This window comes from Taudactylus pleione, unplaced genomic scaffold (genome assembly GCF_031769625.1).
Source record: "Taudactylus pleione unplaced genomic scaffold, aTauple2 ptg000146l, whole genome shotgun sequence".
NCBI classification, from domain to species: domain Eukaryota; kingdom Metazoa; phylum Chordata; class Amphibia; order Anura; family Myobatrachidae; genus Taudactylus; species Taudactylus pleione.
In genome coordinates, this window is record NW_028284548.1 from 3,279,168 (window position 1) to 3,298,734 (window position 19,567).

Genomic DNA, 19,567 nt, shown 5'->3' on the forward strand with positions numbered 1-19,567 from the left:
TTTGATCTCCGTTTTGGAAACTATTGACAAATAATAATAATAACAAAACCACTTAAGTATATTCATATGTAGACATATCCCTGGCACCTGTATAGAACCTATGGTGCTTTAAATTTTGTCACATCCTGTTTACAACTCATGTTCTCCTTTACCCTGTCTGCAAGGTTCAGGTCTTTCAATCTCATCCAGTAACAAGATGTATCAAGAATAACCAGGTGTACACATGTTCCTAACAGAATATGACCATGTTATATCCTAAACTAATTACAGTATTCTATGTACTTATTTGGAGAACATTCCATTAACTGCAGGTATATTTTCTAACCTGCAGAGATACAGTATGTAAAACATATACTAATTAGAAACTGTAATTCAGAGAACAGGAAACCTTGGCACTATTTTGAGTCCTCTTTTCTTGGAAAGAACTAGATGTGTACAAAAAGATAATTACAGGCTCTCCTTTCCAAGTTCAACCTCACTTGCACCATTGATAAATGCTTTCATCACTGGTGCTAAGTGACAGTAAAGTTTTTGGTTCCTTTTTAATCACTTAAAAATGGGTTGGGAATGGGGGACTGGCAGTCGGGATCTTGATGCTCAGAATCCCGACAGGGGCTATGTAAGTATCCTAACTCTCCCCCCTTCACCCTCTAACCCTCCCTTCCTGCATCCTAACTCTAACCCTCCCAGTTAGTGCCAAAACCTAACCCTCCTCCCTAGGTGCCTAACCAACCCCCCCCCCCCCATGGTGGTGCCTCACCCCCCTGGTGGTGCCTAACCCTAACCCCCCTGGTCGTGCCTAAACCTAAGCCCTTCCCCCCCCCACTCTTGGCTAACAGCTAAGCCTGGCCCGATACTTACGATCGGGATGCCGGCTGTCGGGATTCCAGCATCGGCATCTCACCTGATGTCGGGATTCCAGCGCTGTTTTTGTGGCTGCGGGTCGGGATTCCGGTGCTGGCATTTCGCCAGCAGGCATCCCAATCGTAGGTAAACTGACATCCCCTTAAAAATATATACCAGTTATTTCCACCACACTTATAGAAATCACAAATGCAAGTCCCATTGATTTTGCTGGCTGAGCTATGAAAGATGAAGAAAAAAAAATTTAACTAACTTTAATTAAGTGGCACTTGCTAGTTTTGCCTTTGGCATTTTTAAAGCTTTAGAAAAGTCTTTTCAGGCAGCTGTGTGTATCTAGCAGAGTGAAATCCTAATCAATAAACTTAATTCCTGACATAACAAGATTGAAGTAATGAGAACTGGTTGGTTTGAAAATTTGTTTTGGTAATTAATTAGCACAGTGCTTTTGCACTTACACTAAGTAGATGACTTGTCGTGACAGATTGATTTATCTAAAAGAATGTATTACTAGATACCCCTTAAAAAGCAACACATTCTTATACCTACATTTTAGAGATGCAAATTGGGCAGTATAGGGTTAGTTTTATATCCTATTCAGTCTTTTATCACAAAAATAAAAAAATTAAATATGTTAACTGTTATCTACATTGTACCACATAATTAATTATTAGAATGAACACTTCAAATTTAAAAGGGAATGACACGTACAGGGTTAATAATTCATGTAGTAGGTTTTAGGTTTTGATAGACATTCAATAAAAGTGTACTATAGTCTCCAGTTAAACAGTAACAAAATAGTTCCTGGCAGGGGCATTTTAAGAGAGGAGGGGTCCTGTGTGCAGCCTCCGTTTGGGCCCCCTCCTCTCTGTCAGCGGCTCGCCTCAGCGCACTAACGCTATAGATACTGGCTTCCCGGGGACATCTTTTTTTCCCGGGGACATCTTTTTTGCGCATGCGCAGATCACGGGGAGAATAGCTGCCTCCATTTTCCCAGTGCGTTTTTGCTGCTCTGCAGTACCAGTCCGGCGCTGGAAAGGTATATTTCCCCTTGAGATACTGTACCTAGAAGTGATGTGAACTGAGGGTGGAAGTGCAGTTTCCTGCCCGCACAGTCCACCAAAAAAAAAAAGGTGGCCCCTCAAGGGTTGCTTCGCTCGCCACGCTTCGGGTTCGGTGGCTCGCTACGCTCGCCACATGATTATGTTCCCCCTCTATACCCACTTGGATGGTAGGGAATGATGTTGGACACTGGCTGATGACGTCAGGGTCAATCTGTGGAAGGGGATCTAGCTGCTTCTGTCTGGGGGGGAGCGCTGCGAAGCAGCACTTTGGGATCGACGGAGAGGTAAGTATAATTACCTATGGGTGCAGGGTGTGTGGTGTGGGCCCCCCTGACCCAGTGGCCCGTGTGCACCGCACACCTTGCACCCATTATAAAGACTCCTATGGTTCCTGGGCTGAATAAGTTATTGCATGTTTGACACTGCATAGAAAACAGGTGTACTGAAAGCAAAACAAAATTATTATCACACTACTTCTCACAACAGTCTCTTCATCCACATATTATTGACTGACAGCCCACGGTTGATAGAGATTACAGAGCTGTAACAAAGGCAGATAATAACGGTCACAATTATTATCATATATCCACACTACTCTGTTTATGCACCCTTGGCCATGCTTCTGCCATTGCTTGTAGCCTCCCACCAGGGCCCAAAGTGCAGTTATTGACTTAATCATTCACTTTCCTTCCATGAACTAAAGTTTGACAGCTACTGGAGTTCAGCACCGTACAAGGAAATAGAGTGCATTCAGCTAACAAATGCACAGGCTTGTGCAAGTTCCGAGATGTGGTGTGGGTAAATCACCACCAAGGAATGTGAGCGCATTAGCAACAAGGAAAATATTCTTATTTGTACACTAGCCACTAGTGGAGGTAAACACATTACCCACCAGGATAATATCCTTTAGTACACTAGCCACTAAGAAGAGAGACTGTATTGCAGGCTAAACACCAGGTACGAGTTCTCTGTTTGTACATTAGTAACTGTAAAGGAGTCTATCTTGAACACTAGCCATTAGGAAGGGAGCCTGTATTGCATGTTAAACACCAGGTGGGGGTTCAATCTTATTACACTAGTAACCAGGAACTGTTTTTATATGGGACACTAGCACCTCTTTCCATACTGGTACTTTATCTTCCTAGCATGATTGCTATAGCATGATAATGGGTGGAATGCACTATAGCGTTTTTTACTATAGCATTTTTTTGCGGTCAAACCTCCAAAAATGACGCTTTCGTAGGTTTGGCTGCTCACCTTATATACACCGAGCCCCAGAATCCAATACATTTCTGGGCTTGGATGAAGTGGGCAACGCCATCTTTAGGACTGTCACAGGAGACATTTACTTTTTATTACTGTTTTTAAATTCCTCACTGGATATCTCAGTCTCAGGCTCTGTGACAATGTTGGAAGATTGCGTGGACTAGTTCATGGTTCTCTTTGGCTACCAGGGGACACTAAATAGCAGTTTACCTTGCCAGAGAGAGATCTGGAGACTTTGTCTGGTGACAGACTTTGGCACCCAGCTGATTGCATGTATTTTGTAAAATTATAGCTGCTATCATTCTGAAGCATGAACCCTACATCGAAGGTGGACATCTCCTTCTATAATATATATTATTAGCCAATGGGACCTGGCTTATATAAGCATCATTAATATTTCAGACATTAGCGACAGCACATACCTATACACTTGAGTAACCATAAACATACAGTACAATTAATTCACAGAGATGATACAGTATGAATAAATATCCTGCACATACTGTGAATAAGTGAAATGTGCAGACAGGATAGACTCATTTATCTGCAGTAAATATCATTAGGTTTCTACATTTGCAGAGACAATGTAATGATTCCTGGATATAAAAAGGCAATTATTTGTATTCCCCAAACTCCTCCTGATTGTTGTTGCTGCTTCTGCCAAATTCAGTCATTGTTCTCTTTGCTCTGTCACATCTATCACATTGTTCATCTGCTTACGTGTGTGAGTCGTGTGACCCTAAAGTGCAGCTTTGTTTTTGGTCTAAACGTTAAACACCATGACCTCCCCCATTTGTATCTTAATATAGTTTATACAAGCTCAGTGGCATTGGTTTCCCGGCTGTTAAAAAAATGGTTCTCAATTTATTGTTATTGTTGTTCCTATCTGGTATAATGTAATTACTTTATTTATACAGACAATCAAGTGGGAGAAGGTTAATATGTAATTTTATATAACACATTGCATGCTGTCATCTAATTAACTTCATCTTTACATTAAAAAGGACCTTTAGTAAAAAAAAAAATTGCAAGATTTGAACTTTCCTAATACTCTTTCTAGAGAAAAGACTTAAGGCCCCCATACATCAGCAATTGATTGCAGTAATCGTGCAATTTGCAATCGATTGTGTATAAAAATCTTTCCCTTTTTCAAGGGATTGCAGATTGCAGAATTGCCACAATCGATTGAAAAAGGGAAAGATTTTTATACACAATCGATTGCAAATTTCACGATTGCTGCAATCAATTGCTGATGTATGGGGGCCTTTAGATCTAGCATGGTCGCACACACAAGAGATTAAGGTTTTTATAGCACTTTTGCTTTTTTCCCATGGGAATTGCACATTTCACGGGAGATCTGTTTATCTATTCATACAAAAGAACGGTGAAAATCCAGGATCGCCATCTCATCCCATTAATTACTAACACTTAGCGGCCTATTTTTTAAGCTGTTTCCACCCATAAAATCATGCGAAAAATGGAAAGAACATTTTTCACATGATTATGATGACTATTTTAATTATCATACCTGTCTAAGCATAGCCTGATGCAGGACATATCAGAGATATCTCCTGCGTTAAGCAAACTAATGCTGAAGACTGCAGTCCCCAGAATTCTCAAAGGGGACTGCAGTTTTTGTGAATTTTTCACAAATCAAAAATCTTCAGTTGGCGTTTGTACACTGCTGCTTATATCCTACAGTTATGCTGGAGAGGGATCTCTGGATCCATCCCTGGCTGCACTGACAGTGTGCATGAGCAGTCCGAACACCTCCTTTGCCACTGCAATAAGTAAGCGACAAAGGAAGTCTTAATAGGGCAAAGGCATCCAATAGTAAATGCCAATAGTAAATTACCCCACGAATCAATATATTATCCCCATAAAAAGCTGCAATTACAGACGTTAATTAAAGGGTTTTTAGGCTGCCCTTAATAAATAGCCCATTAAATCATACAGATTCTGTGGCTGAATGTTACCTTGCTTTTATTAGCCAGTGACTTTGTATAAGTTACACGTGTCAGTAAATAAAGTGATGAGACGGAAGTCCTGTACTGTTATAGTGTGTATTTTCTAGCTTACTGTGGGCGGCTTATTCTAGGGATGTCTCCGCCCTCTGCAAAATGATCCAGCTAGCAAGTTCAGCGGCACCTTTGTTATGGTTTTACTTCATGGCCTGCGCTGTGAACCTGCAGGTGAAGCAACAATCGGCCTTTTGCTACTGCCGCTTCACCTGCTTTATATATAATGAACTCCTTTTCTTTAATATGTTGCAATACCTGTGCTAAAGAATGATAGTGTAGTATAACTGAAGAAGCATGACGCTAGAATTCTCTGTAGGTTTGTTTTAGGGCAGCAGTGGTATCCACTATACCTTATTTTCATCATATTATGGTGACTGAGTTCCTGTCAAAATACTATTACTGCTGGGGGTGTTATTTATTGAACTCAGATAGTACCACCCTTGGTGATACCTAAGGCAGCTCAGTTTGACTTCAGCCTGATGTTCTGCCTGAAAATAGTTCAGTCAGCACTAGTTTATTTTAATGAATACCCTTCCCAGTTTCAGTATCACAACATCATGCTGACATCTACCACCCTATTCCCTCACACAGTCCTTCCTTACCAAGCATGCCTTCTCTCTTTCTCTCTCTCTTTCTCCCCCCACCTCCTTCCTCACAAGATTGCTATTGCTACGGGCACTCCAGCCGCTGCACTTACATCGAGGTTGTAAACACGGCGGTCTGCGTGGGCTGCAGACACAACACTCGTGGTCAGCAGTGTGAGAAGTGCAAGAAAGGTTTCCACAGAAATGGGTCTGCCAAACTGGATGATGTAAATGTATGCATAGGTTAGTTTCCAACTGCTCCTCACACACAACAGAAATCGCTTTTGCATGGCGGGGATGGAAATAGGGGACACAGGTGTCTTCCGTCTTTGTAATATTGTTGTGCATACTGTACGTTTTTTGCTAGTAGTTTTGTTACTGTAGAGACACATATGGGTGTTAGTAGTACTTATTACTTATGCAACCACAGCTACAAAAGTACAAGTATGATTTCCAACAGCAGCTTAAAATTCAACTGATGAAAGGCAGGATCCATTTATTGCACCTTGTGAGCTATAACCACATACTGTATAACAGTTATATTCACATTCTGCAGAGTAAAGTATATGTTAACTTATTATGTTTTGACGTGTGTATCAGCACATTATAACTGAACATTTATCCATTGACATTTTTAGTAAACAGTTACCTTTCTGTAATGTCATTTAAAAAGCAGGCAATATTTGATATTTATATATATCATACTTACCTATTTTTTTCTGTACCCTCCTGGAGACATTCTGTAGGAGAGATGCAGGTGACAGAAGTGGGGGGTGGGGCAAATCACCTAATTTTGACCTCCCCCCTTCGATGCAATGCCGTAAATTGCAGCACTGCAAAGAGTGGGCGGAGCCATGATGACTCAATTTGCTGCAATTAATCGACCGCCGGGATCCCGAAGGTAAGTAGCGGGGTGAGGGTTAGGGGTTAGGCACTAGGGGGAGGGTTAAGGTTAAGCACTAAGGGTGGGGGGAGTAGGTTTAGGGTGTGGGGAGGGAGGGTCAGGTTTAGGCACTGGGGGGAGGTTAGTTTTAGGCACTGGGTAGGGAGGGTTAGGAGTAGGGTTAGGGTTACTTACCTAGAGCCGTTGAGATTATAACCTGGTCGGGATGCTGGTGTCTGGATTCTGACTGCTGGGATCCCGAGCATCGGCATCACGTACCTATCCCGCCTTATCCATATCACAAGGAAGTTGTCTGATACAGATGGGTGACCTGCTCTTCCAGAAGTGGGACTCCCCAAAATCCGGGAGTCTCCTGGACGTTTTTGGTGACTAGGCAAGTATGATATATATTTATAATTAACTAAATTTGTCTCTCGTGCCCTCTTTTACCTCTGCAGCATATTACCATGTTAGAAGATATGTGATATGCAGACTTAGGGGGAAACTCAATTGTCGACGAAGGGTGTGGTTTGCTGTTGCCGCAGATGAAGGATGTGACATGCCTCTGAAATGGTCGAGACACGCCTGCATTTTTAGCTGACACTTCCCGTTGTTCCCTGCTTGTTACTCACATTGCGAACAAATACTCGCAGCATGTGACTACGGTAATGTACCTTGACACATGCGCAGCTCGACTGAGACGTATGCACAGTGGCAAATGTCACTCCATTTGCGAAATCATTTGGCATAGCGTACAACTAAATCAGGTCCATTATGCTTAAAATGTAGGAGGGAATTCGCCTGTTTGTTGTGGAACGTTGAGGTAATATTTTGCTTTTGACCAGTTTAGGAAAGGAATGTCAGGCAAATACTAAACAAGTTTTTATTTTTGTCAAATTTCTTGTCTGAATATTTTAACTTCTGTCCTTTAAAAAGCAATGGCTACCTTTGGACATTGTTATTTAAGGACTAAATAGATTCAGGCATTTATGTCAATGTGAAGCTACGATTCATTTCTCATTTGCTGCGCTTCTCCTTGTAGTACAAGTCAGGTGTAAGCCATAGTTGCCTACCCTCCCGATTTTAGCGGGAGGCTCCTGGTTTTTAATGAAGCCTCCCGCTGCCCCGCAAACATTACATTAACTCCCGGTTACTTGAAACCATTGGATTGCACATTTGTGAAAATGTAATGTCGGGGGACGGAGTCTGCGGAGGGACGTCATGACGTCACGCCACGCCACGCCATGATACTTAAAGGCCGGCCACCGCTGGGTTGTGGGTAGCGGTGGCCGGCTAGTCAGCAGTGCGCACACAGAGTATGCTTGGGCGTGGCGGCGGCATCGGGCAGAACGGAGCGGAGCATGGTAACAGCAGCGCTGCAGTGATCCGCAGCGCTGCACTGATCAGGGACAGCAGTGCAGGTGTCAGGCAGCAGTGGTGTGGTGGCCTTTTCTCCCACCACGATGGTCTCAAATGTAAGCAAATGAAACAGAACTACATCATATACAGTCCATGATATGTAAGCCAATGAAACAGAATTACGTCATCACAGGCATTTACTGCACTCTGAAAGGCCACTCACTGACAGCCATCCATTTATTGGCTTTCAGTGAGTGCCCTTTCAAGTGCATTTAATAATGACTGTGACACTCAGCACCCAGCCCCAGCCACCATCATGGACTGTATATGACGTAGTTCTGTTTCATTGTCTTACATTTGAGGCCACCGGGTGTGGTATAAGATATAGACAGTAATTAGTTAGACAATGTCTAGATAGACACCAGATGTAAAGGTGGGTACACACCTGACAGATACAGTATATCTGCAGATCGAGTGATCTGCAGATATATCTGCAGATGATGGTTGTTCATACACACCGAACGACCATCATCTGCATGCTGCAGCAGGTCGGGCCGGACTGGGGGCGGATAGGGGGCGTGGCATAATCGCAGACAGCGTGGCCACACCCCCTTCAAAAAAAAAAACAATCATTTACGACATGGTGCTGCTGTGGATGGGGAGCTGTGCCGGACCGGGTAAGTAGTACCCGCTCGCGGCTCTCCCCTCCCCCCCACCATATCGCCCCCCTGTGTGATATGTCTGTGAACAACGTTGTTCACAGACACGTTCTCAGTACACACTGGCCGACGGGGGCATGATATATTGGCCGATCAGTGAATCGGCCAGTGTGTACCCACTATTAGACACTATTAGACAGTTAATAGTTAGACAACGATAAAAGTTTGACACAGACAAAAGTCAGACACACTAAAGTTAGACATGTAAAAAGTTCGACAGGGTCAAAAGTTCGAAATGAAAATGGTCAACACAAAAATGGTCGACACTTTCGAACTGTTGACCCTGTCAACCTTTTGTACCTGTCGAACTTTTTACATGTCTAACTTTAGTGTGTCTGGGGTATATTTACTAAAGTGCAGGTTTTTAGAAGTGGAGATGTTGCCCATAGCAACCAATCAGACTCTAGCTATTATCTTCTAGAAGATGCTAGAAAAATGTTAAGTAGAATCTGATTGGTTGCTGTGGGCAACATCTCCACTTCTAAAAACCCGCACTTTAATAAATATACTCCTCTGACTTTTGTCTGTGTCATACTTTTATATGCTACATTGTATCATTGATGTAACCACAAGGTTACTTGAGGTGAGCCTTGTGGTTACATCAATGATACAATGTAGCGGTCCCCACCATAGACTTCAATGGAGAATTCTACCCATTGAAGTCTATGGGGAGACACGCTGACCGCATTCAACCAATGAGCGAGCTGCTCCGACGGAGATGCCCGCTGATTGGCTGGCGGCTCCTTCAATGACGGAGCACACGTGTGCCGTGGTCATTTGCGCGGAGTAAAGGTATGGGCTTATTCAATTTAATAAATCGCTAACAATATTTCTGCTAAATCTAAGTCTGTGTCTTTATTTATTGTTATATTTTAGATGTTAAGTGATTTACAGACATGACACACTTCCGATTGAAGGTTTATAGCTTGCAAAGCTTGACCCCATTGTCTAATGCCATTTTCAGATGACATTAGCTGCTTTGTCCCTATGGAGGCATTATCACTGGAGAGGGATTTTCTGATCTCTCCCCAGCAGCCAGCTATTTTTTGTGAAATTAAACTGCGTGTACACATCCCTATGGCCACACATGTGCAAAAGTGATTACAATAGCTATCACTTTTCTGCCAACCTCTTCACCGGGACAGGCTCCTACCGGAGCGGCAGTCCTGGCAAGGGTTTATTAATAAATAGCATCATCACTTCATATTGCCACTATATACAGCATTAAGTAATAATACTTTTGGGGACCCCACTGCCACCAATGCTAAATGAACACCATATAATTATACACAGCAAATTACAGCAGAAAACATACATTATTATGTGTGTGAATCAATTAGCAGTCTGTTTGTAAGTGCATTAGTAGTGTACTGACGATGGTTGTGTTGCTAATATAACTGTGCTGTAGAATATTATATCTCTGGAATGCCAGTAATTATTGTAAGTTTGATTGTGTGCTGTATATAGCTAAACTCTGTTTTATAAGTTATCCTTTCTCTGTGTTTTTTAAAGAACGTATTTTGTTCCTCTTGAAGACATTTCTCCTGGGTTTCTCACCTCCACCAAAAATGACAGACATTTTACAGCTACTAATTTCTCTCCATAGACTTAATTAATTCTCGTCATTCTAATGATCATTACCAGACTGCCCACCTCTACTGTAACTTGACTCAAAGACATGAGCGTCTGTCCAATCAGACAAAAAGCAAGAGTGAGAGGAAGATGAATAAAAACCTTTATCACACCTTTGAGAAAAGGAGCTCGGAATGGGGCGAGACTCTTCATCTTAATTAGGATGTGCAGTTTCCGCTGTGAGAGAAAAATAGGTGCCTGATATTTAGAATTACTGCTGCTAGAAATAAGACCTGTATGATGCAAGTTTATCTATTTGTGGTGATTTAAATTTTAAAGGGATCATGGATGTAAATGTGTTTATTAACAGATCTACAGACCGACACACTTTAGTTATCTATATACTGAGGGCTCCAGAAATATGCCGATGTTAATATAGTTGAGCGATGTGCTAAAATTCCTAAATCTCCTTCTGCGCAAGCATCACACATAACGTATGCGAAGGTGCTGCTGCGATGGAGATATACCGCATCAGTAATGTTGTAGAAAAGTGATGGGCGGTTACTAGGAGGTGGCTAGAAATGCAGACAATTATGGTCCATACAGTGGGCGTGTTATGGGAGTGTCGCAGGCATGTCAATGAAAGCGGCTGCATACACAGATGCTCAGCTGCAGGCATAGGAGGCCATAGGCAGACGTAGAAACTGCATCTGCCATTGGGTTGGTGCAAGGTTCAATGGTGTGACCGGTGGGGTATATTCAGCCACACGGATGTACACAAGGGAAGGAGTTCGTAGTGGCATAAAGTCACAGACGGGCGACTGCCAGTAGACGCTGCTACATGCACTTCTGCTTCCACCTCTGAATCAGGCCAATTATGTTTATATAGCAATATTGCTCTGAAACTCTTAAAGGGAGTTGACATTCATTGTGTCGATATACACGGTCCTAATGTCGACATGCAGTTTGTCGTAACTTTTAGCATGTCGATACTGGCCATGTCAAAACTGATGAAATGTCGACATGCTTAGAATGTAACAAAACAGTGGGTCCTGGCGGTGTGGTGATTACTGACCTTTGTGATGCAGCGGTGAGTCCGGCAGTGTCAGGTGATGCGAAGTTCCAGTGGTGTGATCTGATCCAGCAGTTCCAGCTGTGAGCAGCCTATCTCTTATCCCTAACACTTACCCTAACCCAACTTCCCGCAGCCTAATCCTCCCCCCACAGCCTAACCCTAATGTTGGCATTCTGCATAATCTCGGCATTTCACATTTTGACAGTGCAGATGTTGACATTGTGAACATGTTGACATTCTGCAGATTTCAACATGCTCAATATTGACATTTCAACAATGTCGACAAGCATCATACAGTGCATCCGGAATGTATTCACAGCGCTTCACTTTTTCCACATTTTGTTATGTTACAGCCTTATTCCAAGATGGAATAAATTAATTTTTGTCCTCAAAATTCTTCACACAATACCCCATAATTACAACGTGTAAAAGTTTTTTTTAACTTTTTGCAAATTTAATAAATAAAAAAAAAACTAAGAAATCACAAGTACATAAGTATTCACAGCCTTTGCCATGAAGCTCAAAATTGAGCTCAGATGCATCTTGTTTCCACTGATCATCCTTGAGATAGTCCTACAGCTTAATTGGAGTCCACCTGTGGTAAAATCAGTTGATTAGATATTATTTTGAAAGGCATATACCTGTCTATATATTGTCCCACACTTGACAGTGCATGTCAGACTACAAACCAAGCATGAAGTCCAAGGAAATGTCTGTAGACGTCCAATACAGGATTGTCTCAAGGCACAAATCTGGGAAAGGGTACAGAAAAATATCTGCTGCTTTGAAGGTCCCAATAGCACAGTGGTCTCCATCATCCGTAAATGGAAGAAGTTCGGAACCACCAGGACTCTTCCTAGAGTTGGCCGGTCGTCTAAACTGAGCAATCTGGGGAGAAGGGCCCTAGTCAGGGAGGTGACCAAGAACCCGATGGTCACTCTGTCAGAGCTACAGCATTCCTCTTTTGAGAGAGGAGAACCTTCCAGAAGGACAACCATCTCTACAGCAATCCACCAATCAGGCCTTATGGTAGAGTGGCCAAACGGAAGCCACTCCTTAGTAAAAAGCACATGGCAGCCCACCTGGAGTTTGCCAAAATGCACCTGAAGGACTCTTAGACCATGAGAAACAAAATTCTCTGGTCTGATGAGACAAAGATTGAACTCTTTGGCGTGAATGCCAGGCATTATGTTTGGAGGAAACCAGGCACCGCTCATCACCAGGCCAATACCTTCCCTACAGTGAAGCATGGTGGTGGCAGCATCTTGCTGTGGGGATGTTTTTCAGCAACAGGAACTGGGAGTCTAGTCAGGATAGAGGGAAAGATGAATGCAGCAATGTACAGAGACATCATGGATGAAAACCTGCTCCAGAGCGCTCTTGACCTCAGACTGGGGCGACGGTTCATCTTTCAGCAGGACAATGACCCTAAGCACACAGCCAAGATATCAAAGGAGTGGCTTCAAGACAACTCTGTGAATGTCCTTGAGTGACCCAGCCAGAGCCCAGACTTGAATCCAATTGAACATCTCTGGAGAGATCTGAAAATGGCTGTGCACTGACGCTTCCCATCCAACCCGATGGAGCTTGAGAGGTTCTGCAAAGAGGAATGGGCGAAACTGCCCAAAGATAGGTGTGCCAAGCTTGTGGCATCATATTCAAAAAGACTTGAGGCTGTAATTGCTGCCAAAGGTGCATCAACAAAGTATTTGCAAAGACTGTGAATACTTATTGTACATGTGATTTATTTCTTTTTACACGTAGTCATTAAGGATATTGGCCCTGATTCAGAGCCGGACGCTCTGACCAGAGTGCTCGCTCTGAATCAGGGCCCACCTCCATTAAAATGGAGCGTCCTCCTGGACGCTCGTATAGCTGTGGGTCACCACCCACAGCATATACGAGCGTCCAACAAGATGGTCGCGATGGTCTTGACCATCGGACTTGCGAGTGAAACCCTGTGGTCGGGTTTCTCAACCGCAAGCCCTGGAGTGATTTTGGCTCTATCAGAGCCCAAATCACTCCCACTGACATCACTAGTGATGTCAGTGGGGCCGGCTTCAGACGGTAGGCGTTCCCATAGGAACGCCTCCGTCTGGCAGCCACGTCCCCGGCACGCCCACCAAAGGGGGCGTGCTGTCAATCAACATCGACAGCACGCCCCCTTTGGTGCGAAACCCGGAGCGATGGAAAGTCCTTCGCTCGCCGGGTCTCGCGCATGCGCATGACGGAGCTCCCTCCGTCGTGCGCATGCGCAGTGGGGAACATTGACCCACTTGCGAGCGTACTGCCGCTCGCGAGTGGGTCTGAATGACCCCCATTGTGTGTAGAATTTTGAAGACAAAAATGAATTTATTCCATTTTGGAATCAGGCTGTAACATAACAAAATGTGGAAAAAGCGAAACACTGTGAATACTTTCCGGATGCACTGTATCTGTCGATATTTTGACTTCATCCCTTTAATGGAAATAAGCATAAATAAATAAACACACTTTTTAAAAAAAAAAAAACATCATGAAAAATTAATGTATTCATTGAAATTTAAATGATAAATTTCTATTATTATTATTATATTTTATTTATATGCTGCCACAGGTTCTGTTGTGCTGTACATAGACATAGAACGTACAGGATTACATGGGTACAAGGTGAACAGTTTAGACAAATACAGAGGAGTACACAAATTAACATACATAATTACACAATTACAAACCATAGACTACATAATTACATAGTGAAAACAGAAGGAGAGAGCCCTGTTGGGAAGGGATGTAGTCTGGAAGCCGACGGTCTAAATGCCAACTGGCGGCTTCCAGACTGCTTTATCCCGACTAGGGACGAATGACATGCGTCTAAATTGAGACGCCTGTCATTAGCCCGACGTCGGGATACCGGCGCCCGGCATCCTGATCGAGTGGATGCCGGGCGCCGCAGGGGGACTTAGGGTTAGGCACCCCCCCGGGAGGTTAGGGTTAGGCTAGGGGGAGGGAGGGTTAGGCACCCCCCGGGGGACTTAAGTTTAGGCAGCGGGGAAAGCGGGTTTGGTTTAGGCACTTAGAGGGGGGGTTAGGGTTAGGCACAGGGGGGGAGGTTAAGGTTAGGCACCCCTAAGGAGGGATAGGGGGGTTAGGTTAGGTTAGTAAATACTTACCTTTAGGACGATCGGGATTTCCTCCTTTGTCGGGCAGCCGCAGTCAGGAATTGAACCTCCAGCCGCATCCGTTGGGAATATGTGTGCAACCTGGATGTTAAACAGAATACTGTACACACCAGTGGTCAATTCTGACAAATCAAGTAATTTAAGTAGGCTTTGTGATTTATTGCTGGAAATAGTTTGTACAGCCGTATACTTACTGTTGTAATACACACTCTGGATGGAGCGGAGCCTGTAGCGGAGCAAGGGTGCAGAGATCTCACCAGCCGGTGACTCTCCTCTGTAGGGCAGGTGTGCAGGGTCTGGATTACTGGATACAGCAGTTTAAGTATGCAGGTCCCTGGAGCTAAGAGAAGCATGTCCATCCTCCACCATGTCGCCCATACACAGTGGCAAGATGGCACCAGGCATGCGTAGATACACTACCGGTGGCCATCTTGGTTAGGGAATAAACCTTCTCTGGAGGAGCCATTTTGTTGTAGACAGCGCAGTAGCGCATTCCACTAATAACAGGCTCTACTCTTATATAGACAAAACAGTGGGTCCTGGCGGTGTGGCGATCACTGACCTTTGTGGTGCAGTGGTGACTTCCGAGTCCGGATTAAAGATTAAAATGAATAGCAGTTAAGAAATGCATAAAAGCCATTACATACTATGGGGCCTATTCATCATCAGGGGGCCATATGGCCAACAATGATGAAGTATTTACCTCGCCGCGCGGGATATTTTAGTATGGCCCTGCTGGGGATACTTATCACTAGAGCCATAGCTAGACATTTTGGTGCCCTGTGCCAGAAAGAGCTTTGGTGCCCCCCCCCCCATCTTAAACAGGGTCAGTGCATGCTGCATGTGCAGTACGCACCATCGGTCGATCTGCGTACGCTGCTGCAGTTGCAATCCATGATGAATCAGGCCCAATGTTAGATAGGGAAATCTATCTGCGGGCACAATATCATGCTACTAGGGGCTAATTGCTAAGAGACCGCTGGAGGTGCACCCATGAGAGTAAAATACAGGTATATTGTAAGCAAGAAGAAAGACAAGTACTCTCTTTGTTTGGGACAATCACCCTATTTGAGATAATTTAAAACATAACGTTTATTAATACAGTATATAGTGCATCACATACTGGGGCATATGTATGAAGCTCTGGAAAGTGATAAAGTGCAGAGTGATAAACGACCAACCACTCAGCTCCCAACTGTCATGTTACAGGCTGTGTTTGAAAAATGACAGTTGGGAGCTGAGTGCCTGGTCGTTTATCACCACTTTATCACTTTCCATAGCTTCATACATCTGCCTCCAAGTGAGGCAAATAGAAACAAAAGACAAACATAAAAAAAAATAACCAAAATGGTATTAACAGGTCTGGTTCATCGATAACTCCATATGTAAACTTGTGTAAGGGTCAGGGGCGCAGAGAGTGCCGTCGGGCCTCGGTAAAGGAGGGGGCATGGCCTAACCATGGGAGGCGTGGCCACGCCGGGCTGTGAGCCTCTAAGCCCGACGAAAAGCCAGTTGGGGGTGTGATCGCTCCCCCCCTCAGGCATAGGAGATTGCTGTGGCTGCTGCTTAGCAGCCACGAGCAATCTCCCACTGTAGCCCAGCACACGCTGTGTGCTGGGCTGCTGCAGAGGGAGGGAGGAGGGAAGAAGGGAGGGGGGGGGGGCAGCGCCGGATCCGGGCCCCTCTGGAAGCCCGGGCCCGGGTAAATTGTACCCGCTCCCCCCCGTCTCGGCGCCCCTGGTAAGGGTATCCCTCACTATAAAGTAGTTATGAAGATCCAAAGGACAGTGTAATGGCTTAATTCAATGTGATCTAGATATATATCTTGAAGATAGAGATAGTCATCTGTGACAAATTGCCACTCACCAGTAGCTGCCATAAAAATAGAGCCAAAGAACCAAGACAACGTGTCATTAAATCAAGAGCATACTTGCTGACTATCTGGCTGCTCCTTCCGGGAGGGAGTAGCCAGATCGGCAGGGCAGGGAGCGTGGCCGGCAAGAAGGGGGCATGGCCAAGCGGGCTGATGAAATTTGTGGGCGTGATGGGGCGGGGCTACGTTATAGCATCACAATGGCCCCGCTACACAATGCCGATAATAAAGGCGCGGTGAAGTAGGGGGCGGGGCCAAAATGACACGATTCAGCGTGAATCGCATCACCGGCCCCCCGCTGTGGGGGTTTAACAGGTGATTGCAGGGGGGCCGGGGGGGATTGGCGGCAGCCAGGAGGTTTGCCTGCCTTTCCGGGGGGCTGGGAGCTGCACCCGTTTATCGGTAGGCTCCCGGCCGAATCGGGAGGGTAGGCAACCCTGATCAAGAGACATGTATCTACTAGTGGTAATAGAGGTAATAATCCATCGAATATGTAATACAACATGTACTGTATGGTATAGGTGAACTATAGCTATAAAGGATAACCATATAAGGGAACAATCCCTTTTAATCAGAGCTAGTGGGTGCCACACGAAAATAATTAGTGTATGCTATTATAGACCTTTCAAATAGCATATAAATGCATCCTAGTGCCAACATTAGAAAACATGTCACTGTAGAATAAGTGTATAGCACCACCAAGGATAATGTATTATAGGTTGTGTAGAGCAATCAGAAAAAAAACACAGTAATGTTGTAGTGTCTAATAGCAGAAAACATGTTGCTGCCAATAATAAATGAGCATTCTGGGCGCACATAAATGTATCATAGTGCTAACATTAGAAAACATGACACTGTAGAATAAGTGTATAGCACCACCAAGGATAATGTATTATAGGTTGTGTAGAGCAATCAGAAAAAAACACAGTAATGTTGTAGTGTCTAATAGCAGAAAACATGTCGCTGCCAATAATAAATGAGCATTCTGGGCGCACATAAATGTATCATAGTGCCAACATTAGAAAACATGTCACTGTAGAATAGATGTGTAGCACCACAGGAGATAATTTAAGCTAGTGCAGTACATACAGATCATATACAGTTTTATTGTAGTATCAGACATAAGAAAACATGTCATTGTAAAATGAATGTGCGGTACTACAAGTTGCACAAAAATGTCAGGCAGAACTCTGTCAAAGAAATACAATCCATATAGATGGTACACATTTATATTGTAGCACTAAACATGAAAACATGAAAAACATGTCACTATAAACAAAAATATATGGCACTGCAGACTACAAACTCTATGATGCAGTATATGTTGTGTAGACCAATTAAAAAAACCACAGTAATGTTATAGGGCCTGATTCAGAGCCGGACGCAATTAGCGCTCGCTCGTCCTGAAAATAGGGGTGGCTATTCAAATGAACCATTCGCTGTTTGCGGTCTGTTCACGCCTCTAGGTCTCAACGAACGAACTAAACTTGCGGTCGTTTTTTGGGAAACTACGCCCCCTGGCTGCTCGCATCCTACGTCATGTCCTCTATTTATTAGATTAATCGAGTACCTCGAACAGGGCATGAGCTGCTCGCTATTCTTGTGGTTGGTTTTTGCTACCACAATTTTGCGAGCAGTTCTGGCAAAAAAAAACCCCAGTGACGTGGTCAATGACGCTGCTGTTTTAAATATGCACACCCATAAAACGCCTGTTTTGACCTTTAAGCACGCCTGCGATCGGATCTCCACTCCCCGTTTTCAAGCACCTTCCCCTGTTACCACCCACATACGCCTCATCCTGTCACTCAAATTAGCAGGCATTCGCTATTTTGCGAGCACACGATTTTCGACCGCACTGACTGGTTCGCGCATGCGTATAACGATCCGTACCCATGCGCAGTTGGGCAAACATCGCTCGGAGCGAACTAGCTGCCGCTTACGAGTGGCTCTGAATCAGGCCCATAGTGTCAAATAACAGAACACATGTCACTGCAATAAGTAAATGTGCATGCTGTGCACTACAAAGCTCTGCACAATTATGTAAGGCACACTCAAATGCCAGGCTAGGTCAGAAATAGCAATGGGTAATAATGGATTTCTCAGTAGGTATGCACACATATCATAATAATATCAGCAGGTAATTAAGTAACATCAGGCTAAAAAGGTATGTACTGATAATCAAGTATAGTGGTGTTGGATACATTTGGGATAGGGAGAAGGTAGTGATAACCCCCGTTTGGCATGAAGAGTGTGGCTGTTTCATACCATGTACCAAGTAGTGAATAGTATGTGAGCGAACTCAGGGCCTGATTCAGAGCCGGACGCTATTTGCGCTCGCTCGTTCAGAAAAAGGGGCCGGATATTTAAATTGAGCGCTCGCTCTTTGTGGTCTGTTGACACCTCTACGTCTGAGCGAGCGAACGAAACATGCGCTCGCTATTTTGTAAAGACGCCCCCTGGCCGCTCGCATCTTACATCATCTCCGCTATTTATTTGATTAATCGAGTACATCGAAAGGCGTCTGAACTGCTCGCAGTGCTTGTGGTAGGTTTACCCTACCGCAATCATGCGAACAGTTCAGGCTAAGAGACAACCAAGTGACGTGGCCGATGACGCTGCTTTGTTAATTATGCACACCCTTAAAACACCCGTTTTGACCGTTTGGCACGCCTGCGTTCGGATCTACACTCCCCGTTTTCAAGCACCTTCCCCTGTTACCACCCACGAACGCCTCATCCTGTCACTCAAATTAGCAGGCACTCGCTATTTGGCGAGCACTCAATTTCCGATCGAAATGACTGGTTGGCGCATGCACATTACGACCCATACGCTTGCGCAGATGTGCGAACATCGCTCAGAGCGAACGAGCGGCCGCTTGCGAGCGGCTCTGAATCAGGCCCTCTATACCTATGCCAGGGGTACGGAGAGCAGTAAAGATAACATCTGCTGTTGAGCCCCTAATGTTGATGGACCTGTTACAGTGTAGCACAGGTCCACCAACCCAAACAGGAAGTCCAATGAGAGTGTCAGAGTATAAGGAGAATGTACAGGGGTGAGAGATTCTATCCAGAAGACACTGCTTTCCGCTGTGTATGATTTACACCATAGTGAACTGTGGTGAGCAATCCT

General features: G+C 44.4%; 1 protein-coding gene across 8 annotated transcripts in view; it reads left to right on the forward strand.

Annotated features, from left to right (window-relative positions):
* Nucleotides 1-19,567, forward strand: part of NTNG1 (netrin G1) — a 381,653-nt gene that overhangs the window by 302,529 nt on the left and 59,557 nt on the right. For 3 of the 8 annotated variants that reach the window (XM_088474047.1, XM_088474040.1, XM_088474041.1), the window contains one exon: nt 5,872-6,039. The exons of the other annotated variants lie outside the window; for them this stretch is intronic. In XM_088474047.1, coding sequence (XP_088330173.1) covers nt 5,872-6,039 — 168 coding nt within the window. The remainder of the gene's footprint in view (nt 1-5,871; nt 6,040-19,567) is intronic. 8 annotated transcript variants of the gene reach the window in all.